Raw genomic sequence first — 10095 nt, forward strand, 5'->3', positions numbered from 1 at the left:
TTTTAACGATAGTGTATGCAAATTGAAGAGCGGATTTCCACGCTGCAGCGTTTCAAACACGCCCGTGGTGCGGTGAGTCCGAAGCTGCAGGGCGTGCAGATCATTTGGGACGGATTCGCTTCAGCGAAGCTGCTTCAAAGCAAAGCTTTTGCTGTAATGTTGTTTTCCTGTAATACGCCGTGTGCGTTTTATATATATATTTATATGTAGGACTAATTTGCACCATAGAAATGTTTCCTTTGTGTGAAAAATGAATTCCCAGCTGCCGGCAAAGACATGAACTGTCTTCAGGATTCTTTCTTCAAAGCAGACATTTTGACTTTTATCTGTTAAAGCAAAGAACAGAGCCTCTTATCTTTCCTCTCCTCTTCCATTTATGGGCCAGATCACAGATGTAATTTAATATCTAGACCGGCACCTAACAAACCCCACGGGTAGGAACATGGAGGCAGCAGCGAGGAGAACCGGCCGCTAGCAGGCAGAACCCTTGAGCAGGTCCAAGGCTGCTCGTTTGCAGCCTGGATCTACCCGGCGGCACCGACGCCACCGGGCTCCACGCTGTCACTTTGCTTTGTTGTGTTGACACTTTTCATACCTGCAAGAAACAAAAAGACAAAAACGTTAACGATGCGGTCCAGAGCTTCTCGTCCATGTCGGCTTGAATCCATCTGCTGACGGAGATCAAGTGATGGAACCCAAACCAGAACCCATGATCCATGTTCTCTGATGTTTGCGTTACACAGCATATTCATGTCACACACACACACACGCACTGTGCGGTATAAATCAGCGGGTTCTCTGAGGCGCCCGGAAGCCCGCCCTCTCTCCATGTGTGTGTCCATATTTATGGCCGCCTCTCAATGCTCATTCCCGTGTGTGCAATCTGAAGCATGTGTGCGTTTATCTGTGTGTGTCGCTCTCTGGGTTGTGTGTTTTGCACCAGCGCTCTATATACATAGTGAGTCTGCAGACAGAGTCCCTTTCTGGCCCCTCGGCAGCTCTCCGTCCGCCACATGGCTCCGGTGCAGGCCGAACACTCAGTGGCGTGTGTGTGTGTGTGTGTGTGTGTCTGGATTCCTTCCTACGTGTTGCCTGTATGCTAATATTTATTCATGCTACTTCGTTTGCCTTAACGACACACACTTAAACCTCGCACTAAATTGTCTTTTGAACCCGAGGCTTGTTCCAGGCCTGTCGGGGGCGTGCCGCGGCCAAACCGTGTGTTGTTTAGCACGATTAGCACCCGACAAAGCGGCGGGGAGGAGGACGGCGTGCATGTCAGGAGGAGGCCATTGGCTTTAATGATTCAGCCTTTAACGGACGGCGTGCAGCAGAACTGAGCAGCAGGAGTGTCCTCTTGTCTTGTCTGGATGGGACTGGGGGGTTATTTACTGGGTCTTAAACACACCGTGGGGGCGGCAGGAGGGCTGGAGAGATGTGCAGAGCCTTGGATCCACAACTCCAACGCCAAAGCAAAACAGCTGTCCTGATATTTTGCACAGACCTGGCCTTTAACTCCATTTTATCCTGCCTCAGTGTCTGAATGAGATCTAATTTCTCTCTGGTTTGGCAATAATGTTTCTCCTCCTCCTCCTCCTCCTCTTCTTCCTCCAGCTCCTTCACATAGTATCATTTTTTTTATTTGCTGCTGAATTAAATGTATTTTTCCTTTTTTTTAATTCCTCCCTTGTTTCCAGCTGATGTCAGGAAAGATTGTGTTTCTTAGAGAAAATTATTTTGTAATTATTAGCTGAAAATAAATCATGATATAATAGATATTATTTATCGATTGATGAGTTTGACTAAAACTCTAAAAGGATTTCTAAAAATAACATTTTAAATTTGAGATCACGTGTGATTTGTCTTTAAACGTTGTCTTCTCTTTCTTCCTCTCCCATTCTCTGTCACCAGCATATCTCAAACTCCTTCCTCCCCCCCTCTCCCCCCCCCATCCTCTCCTCCGGATTGTAACCAAGGGGGTGATGTGTCTGGTCAGGGAAAATGTTCCCACATATCAAAGGGCTCCTGGGTTCTGAGTGGAAGCGGCCCAGAGAAGGAAAAGGTCAAGTTGAATGCAGAGACAGAGGGATGAACTGTGATTAATAGCAGCGGCGGCGCTGAAAGGCCACAGAGAGCGAGAACTAACACTTCACTGCTTCGTGCACGTCTCTATTGTCACTCTTTTAGAATAAGTGTAATTATTGTCACATCAGTATTTTCACGTGGAACTTCCGCCGGCTGGCTGCGTTGATGTGCTTTGATGACGGAACATCAGACGTGCAAGCTGCAATATTTAAGACGTAAATGACGTTGTTGTTAATGATGTAAACTACAGAACCCATGCTGATAAGAATATGTATTTCATCTCTGTTCAGCTCTTTGAATATATTCCAACGGTACAACATAATGCCGAAAGAGAAATAATTATATTTTCCCTTTGTGTGGGGAAAAACAAATACGACCAGAACCCTTCTCCTTGAAGTCGCTCTCTTAATCCCGCTCAGCGTTGTCGCCATTTTCATGCTTTGATTCAGACCCCCAATGCGTCCTCCTTTTTGTTCTCTCCCTTCGTTCTCACTCCCCACAGCATGTAGCACCCTAGCAAAAATCCTGTTCAATCACAATAAGCAAATTACCCCCCCACAGGACTTCACTGAGAACAGAGCAAGGTACTCCAATCAATGGCCTTCTTCTCTCAGCACAGGCCTGGAGCTCAGGATTTGCATGACACTGGACGAGTGAGCAGCCATCTCTCTCTCTCTCTCTCTCTCTCTCTCTGAGTCTAATGTGAAAATGTGGGAACATTAGTGGGAAATGTAAGGAATTTCTGGTTCCAAGAGGAAGACGCAGTCGCTGTAAAGCGGCACAGCATGGAGCGTCGCTTCTGGTGAGCTAAGTAACGCCTGCAGCACAAATCTGATGCATCCTGAAGGTGCAGGAAGCAGGAAGTCGACACGGCGGCTGCGTGACCCCTCACAAAAATGTGCAGGATCTCTTCAGGATTTACTTTATCAGTGACAAAATGTCTTCTCGATGTCTGAAATGATGAATATTGTTTCTACGCAACACGTTTTAATGGGGAAATGATCCCAACATGCTTCAAGAGGAGGGAAAAGACTGATCCGGATTCGCTGACGAGTCGACCTGTGATGAGATGCGTCAAGGAAGCGACTTGATGCGTCGTGTTGAAAGTCACTCCGGACCCCCCGGTGGTAAATCTGTTATTGTGAGCTGCATTCGTGCCGTGTTAGAAAGGAAAGCTTGAGGCATAGCAACAGTAAGAGAGGCGGGGCCTGGTAAACAGTGCACACACACACACACACACACACACACACACTCCTCTGTCTAGCAGGTGAAGGGTAGAGATAGTGTGTTTTGCAGCAGCTCACCGTGGCAACCTGCAGAATTCCACCACCAGCCTCGTGACTATCTGTTCTTCCTCCCTTCCCTCCTCCTCTCCTCCTTCCCCATCTCCCATCCCCCACATCGGCAGCTCCGGGGGAAGAGAGCTCTGCTCCGAGAACGGAGAGAAAGAGAAAAGAGAAAGAGGCACGGAAAGAAAGCCTGGCATGGAGAGAGAGAGAGAGAGAAGGCAGAGCTGCCACTCTCCTGGGAGGGAGAGAGAGCGAGGAGGGCAGAAGATAAAGATCCTGCCTCACCCAGCAGGTCCTCAACAATGAAGCTGGGCGAGTCATTTTGAACCAATGGGGCAGAAAACGCAGAGCAGTTGCTGCCATTCATCCTCCCATAAGCATGACAGCCTCACACAGCATTCATTCATTCATTCATTCATCTCACGGAGCAGCCCGTTTGGACACAGTGACTCATATCGATTAAGAATAAAAATTAAAAAGTATAGAGGGCGCGTGCGATTGAGCCATCAGTGGAGCTCTTTGCTGCTGAATTGGAACGTTGGATGTGGATGGGTGGAACTGTTATCGCTCTAACCCTCACCCACGGAGAGAAAGTTCATGTCCGCTGCTGATCGAGTGATTGATCACCACAAGGTGATACAATAAAAGCATCACGACACGAAGAGAGACGCTGCAAAACGTTACGCCCGACACGACAGCTGATCATCGGTTTATCTGGCACACTCTTTTAAATAGAAATATAGCATGATGAGAGATGCATACTCATGAGCCTGTCACTCAGAGCAGCTGCATTCCTGCTCAGGTATGACATCACTCCTCCCTCTCCAGGTGGGACACCTTGGAATTGTCTGAACGTGTCTGTGTCAACCGGCCTTTTCCACTTCCAATAAATATATTCAAGATTACTATTTGATTTGCCCCGATCCGCCTCGGGACGTGCGTGTGTTGATGATGGGATGCTGTTAATTGCCCCCCCCCGTCAGCATGGCTGCAGGCCGCTCTTAGCATTTACATCACATGAGCACCGGCCAATAAGAGAGAGAGCCTCTCCTCCCACTTCTCTCTTTCTTATCCATCGGCATCAACTTCCCTCCCTCCGTCCTGCCGAAGGCCGCAACGCATAACCGATTCTCCCGCCGCCACTTCGGATGGATTTGATGGGATGCAGCCATGTCCCGAGCGCTGAGGGAGGCGGCCCTCCTCCCCACTTGAGGCCTTCCTGCTGTTATCTCCAGGCTGGGGTCCCATCAGCCGGCACGGGAGCTCTGGCTTCCAGCCGCAGCTCCAGCAGCTCAGATAGGGGGAAAGCTCCCCGAGGAGCCAGGCGGATCCGGAATCAGCATCCTCTCATGCGGCCCGCTTCAAGGTTCCTCTCAGGCTAGCTTTAAGTCAGAGCTGCACACACACACACACACACACACACACAGCTTTTAGCGTTCAGACTTCACCGCTCTTTGTTCGGGTGTTCTTCTTACGACGGTTCACAGCCGGTCACGTGACTTGCAGCCGTCTTTAAATGCTGACAACAAATGGCAGGTTCATATGTGAAAAACCGGGCCCCTCCGAACATGTTTGACATCCAGATTGGATAAAACAGTCATTATGGGATGGCAAAAAAAGTGGCGTCTCCACTCAAAGGAGCTTAAGTTGAATAGTTTGTATTTAATTGAGATGAATTCCCAGCCTGCTTCCCGACCTGCACAGGTGAGCGTCAGCGTGTATGTCAGTCTAAATCAGGGTTGGGCAATTTTCCACAGGGGCAACATGAGAAACAGAAAATATTCTGGAGGGCCGGGCCAAACGGCTGAACTCAACTCTGCATAATATTCGTTGTATTTCTTGATTTAAAAAAATCAGTAAAGAGCATCGTTTTGACAAGCTTGTAAGAGTATAAGTTAAAATTAAACAATGAAAAATGGAGCTTTTCTCATTTCTCAAAACAATGGTAAAATAAATGTGACCGTTTCACCATTTGTGACTCATATTAGTGAACATTTTCACTCACATTCACTCTAAAACACATCTTGAGTTTAATATACTGTTGGAAGGTTGCGTGAAGGTTCTCAGCATCCTGAAGACATCACAACATTGTCTCTGACTCCCTTCCACTGCTGTCTCTCTCCTCCGTCCTCCTCACCAGGCGTCAAAGGGGCAGCTGCTGAGAGAACTACGTATCCCAGAAGCCATTTGGTGGAGTGAGTCCTGGGGTTGTCAGGTGTGGAGCAGCGAATGGGTTTCTGGCTCAACATTCCCTCCTATCACGGTGAACGTTCCAGCAACGCTTTCTGAACGGACCGACCCGTTTGCGTTTGCGGCCTTCATCAGGGTCATCATAAAAAATGCATTTTATGAATTTGCGTTTCACCCATCAAATAAGAGAAAGCTCCCTTCTTGTTTTGTGAATACTGGCTACAGGGCGCGCGTCACTGCGTCAGGCCTCCAGGCTCCTGGTCCACTTGGTTAACCCGTTATTTCAGCCCACCCTGGTGCAGCTGGCTAAAACCGGCCCGGGAGCTCAGCCTGTGTTCCACCTGGTCCCCCGCCTGGCCTTGGTGTTTTCATTTGCTCCTGCAGCCGATTGGAGTCAGAAACCAAACCCCGGCGGGTGAGAAGTTCTGTTCAGTAGATTCTAAGGGGAACCACAAGCCGCTCCGGAAACCTCCGCCAACCGGGTCAAGCAGGGTGAAGCAGATTTCACACCTCAAACTCTAATGGACAGAATTCCCTGATGAACTTTATTCTCTACTATAAGGCTCCTCTAAACAGAAGGAGACTGTTGGATAAGTCGCTGCTGTCAGATTATTTCTTTATTCTTGGTTTTGGAGTGAGACGTTTGGGTTTGTGCAGAGGGCTGGACCCACGTCATCGCCAACGCATTAAAACCGGCGTTCTCCGGTGAGTCGCCGAGCACAGCCGTCGCTGCTGCGACAGACATGAGTCACCGTGATGCACGTCTCTCGCCACGGTGAGCAGGAGCGCCGATGACGTCAGGAAGATACACCTGACCCCTGAGTCACGAGGTCCGGTTGACTTCCACGCCCTTTTGTTCCAGATTAAAACGCCTCCAGCATCAGAACGGCGTCCGGATCCCTTCATTCGGCGGTTGCGGGGACTCGTGTGTGTGTGTGTGTGTGTGTGTGTGAGTGTGTCTGTGTGTGTGTGAACCACAGAGGACATGGATCCATCGCCTCAGTAACGTTAAATCACGTCACTCACCTGGACACGCCTCCTTTTACCTTTGTTGTTGTTGTAATTTGACCGAATCGTGCATCTCATTGTGACGAGCACGCAGAACCGGCCTCCATTCATAAATAAACGACACAAGTGGGCGATTAAAAACAAGAAAACATTCCATGACATCATCATCGGAGCGTTAATGGGCGTCTAACCTGCTTCCACCTGGAGAGAAGCCCAGCCAGCCACAAGCCACATGGACCTGCTGCGTGTTTGATCTCTGGGGGGGCGGGGGGGGGGACTGTTTTTACTGGCGCTCCCGCTGAACAGGAAACGAGCTGTGAAATGAAGTGATGACACTTTGGCTTGTTCAGCTGTGACCGTCGTGGAGCCGCGGCTGTAACCTTTGCACCGTTTCCAAACTGAGAACGGCATCAACTCGCCGGGACGCTCCAGAGCTGTAAGAAAAGCCGAAGCTGTTCCCAGGAGAGACGTTTGGGCTTTGTCGAGCAGGTTTTACACTCAGGGACGGTGCAGCTTCGTAGCGGAATAAGGAATCCATGTTCTTATTATCTGAATCCGCTGAATTATCTTCCGTGGAAAGCTTCATCTCTTTCCTCTGACTTTAACAATCTTTGGAACAACAGGGCTGCACTTCTGCTTTCCTTGTGATTATTAATCACATCCTCCCACTGAACGATGTTTCATGCCCCCCCCCCCCCCCCCCCCCTGTGATTGGATCTGAAGCCCGGCTCGGTGACGCAGACAAACCATCATTTCTTCCGACGTGGAAATGTCATCTCAGCCAGATGTCAACCTTTGACCCATGGATCTGCAGACGCCGTGCGGCTCCGGCGTCGACCTGGAGACGGATAAATGGAGCATCTTTACGCCCCTTTGGAGAATCATTTCAGTGCGTTTCACCCGTCGTCCCTTTATCTCTCTGTTTCTGTTTCTTGTGCCCTGGTGGGTAAAAACGTGGCAGCAGTCGCTTTGCATGCGTTGAAAGGAGGTGACCTCTGGTGCGTCAGAAGCTCAGAGAAAAGTTTGCATATTTAAAATGGAAGAAGTGATGAATAATAAAGTGATTTAGTTTCCTGATAATTAATTCCTGAATGCGTGATAAAACCTGAGCAGGGGGGGATCAGATGTGAAGCTTGATGGATCAGTCGAGCGCCATCATTCGCTGTGCAGTTCTATGTCCCTGAACGCATCACGCGTGGCGGGACCGGGACCGGGACCGGGAGCGCACAGGTGACCCTTGGACAGCGTCGCCTGATACCGTTTATTGGGAGCCCTGCCTCCCACCGACGCCGGTAACCGCCGTGACGACAATGTTTCTCCCGTTTCCCGTTAATTCAAGAATGACGCAGTTAAACGAATAGACTCCACGCACGGCGCGCCGCCGGTGCGCGAGCCCCGACGCGCGCGCAGCAGAGAGCTCCATTGACGCGTAATGGCCCTTGAAACCGTCAGAATGACGTTGAAACGACACCCGGTGCTCCAGACAGCTGCAGGTGTGACCCGGTGGTTTATTCCATGTAGCGTTTCACCGCACGTCTACCCTCACTGCCTTATAAGGGCACTCAGCCGTGGCTTCCTGCAATAGGCCGCCCGCAGCCTGCGGGAACCTGCACGGCGCTTTAACTCTTTCACTGCTGAATTTAATTTGCTCCGACTCCATGAAACGAGACTTTTTGGAGCTTCACTAATAAATTAGATTTTTGGTTTTGAACGCAGAACAATCGAACATGTGCCCGCGCTGTCGACACGCACACACACACACACACACACCAGTTAAACACAATATCCTGTATTGATCAACGACGTGATTGGGAATCCTCTATTTGTCTGTTGTTGTTTTTACTTTCGTGAGATCCTTTCACACGTCGTGAGATCCTTTCACACGTTGGCCTCCAGATGAAGGCTTAGATTCCGTGCTAGAGGTCCGTCTGTCCCTCCACAGGGGCCCAAACGGGTATACCTGTCTGCCTGTCACAGATAATCACCGCTGGAGGAACCTGCTTGGGGGGGGGGGGGGGGGCGCTGACCTACATCGGACGCCCCATAAGGACCAACACAAAGAAAAGCCTCCCGAACGTCCCGTGCAATGTCATCCTTTGTGTGGCCTTGACTCGATCCTTTGTGTGGCCTTGACTCGATCCTTTGTGTGACCTTGACTCGATCCTTCGTGTTACCTTGACTCGATCTATTCAGTGTAAAAGCAGAGCAGCCGGTCTCTGACCGCAATTTAACTTTACACCGTCGGGATTTACGCCGCGTCATCACCGTGAGCCAGAGGTCAGGGGGGGGGGGGGGGGTTCTCATGCGGTTCCGAGGAATAGATCAGTGAAACGCACCATCGGTGCCGGCCAGAACGTTGCTTGGGCTTTTAGTGACCTTTCTCAAAATGTATCTGCTATTAATCTTCTCTTAATTAGACGACAATCAAACCGAACGGATCGTGCGCTGCAGCTCAGAGAGACATTTGTGGATCCAGTGACGTGTTGTTGGATAAAGTGATCGGCGCGCATTCGGGCTGTCGCGGTTCAGAATGGAACGCTCCCTCCCCCCCCTGCAGAGAGATTTCACATTTTGGTCTCGTTTCAAGACGCAAGAAGGAGACATGTCGCGTTCACGGCTCATCTCAGCTCGTAATTTAGACGATCGGAGTCACAGCGCCGGTTTCTCGAGAAAGGTTTGCTCTTTTGATGGTTGCGTAAACGCCGTGTGTGAGTGTGTGTGTGTCTTCCGACCGCACGCAATGACCCTGAGCGATAGTGGCATCGCTCACTTTATTGATTACAACCAGCGGTGCCACGTTCCTAAATGGCGCACCGTTTCCTTTTCAACATAAAATAACTTGCAGAATTAGGCGTTGGATATATTCTGTTTCTTCCGACAGCACGGGAATGCATCACGAGAGAACCCCCCGCCCAGGTTTACCTCCCCTGGTCCACGTCACGCCAATGGCTATTTGCATAAAGTGATCGCTACAGTATTTTGTCGCTGCAGCTTCATCCAGAACGAGTCTCTCCGAAGGTGGACAGCGAAGACGGAGTCCGAACCCGAGGAGGAGGAGTCTTCGCTTTCACACCGGAAAATAATAATAATAATAATAATAGCGGTAATCGAAGCAGAGCAGAAGAGGGCGTTTCTCTCGCGTCGGAAAATGGAGCTGCGCGCCGCGGGAGAGCGCGTCTTCGCGGTGGAGAGCATCGAGAAGAACGCAGCAGAAAGGTTCGCCTGAAGGACGTCGCTCTCTATTCTTTATTCTGTTGGAACCTCGCGTTTGCGCACCCGCTGTAGAATTCTGCGTCTAACCCCCCCCCCCGTCTGCTCATTAACAGGGAAGGGTCGAGTACCTGGTCAAGTGGCGCGGATGGTCTCCAAAGTAAGTGTTCTGTGCGCACATATCGCGGTGATACTTGTGATGGGGACACTCGGAACGGGCGACAGGGAATGTTTTCACCCGCGCGAGCGTGCACGGGCGCGCAAATGGGCGGTTGCGCGTTCTTGTTTTTTGGGCGCTCGAACATCGATGTGG

General features: G+C 50.2%; 1 protein-coding gene across 1 annotated transcript in view; it reads left to right on the forward strand.

Annotated features, from left to right (window-relative positions):
- Positions 1-9720: 9720 nt before the first annotated feature.
- LOC137906654 (E3 SUMO-protein ligase CBX4-like) overlaps positions 9721-10095 on the forward strand; it is a 3956-nt gene continuing 3581 nt past the window's right edge. The window contains 3 exon segments of the mRNA XM_068750942.1: positions 9721-9772; positions 9775-9788; positions 9899-9942. Of these exon segments, the coding sequence (XP_068607043.1) occupies positions 9721-9772; positions 9775-9788; positions 9899-9942 (110 nt within the window).

This window comes from Brachionichthys hirsutus, chromosome 17 (assembly GCF_040956055.1).
Source record: "Brachionichthys hirsutus isolate HB-005 chromosome 17, CSIRO-AGI_Bhir_v1, whole genome shotgun sequence".
NCBI lineage: Eukaryota > Metazoa > Chordata > Actinopteri > Lophiiformes > Brachionichthyidae > Brachionichthys > Brachionichthys hirsutus.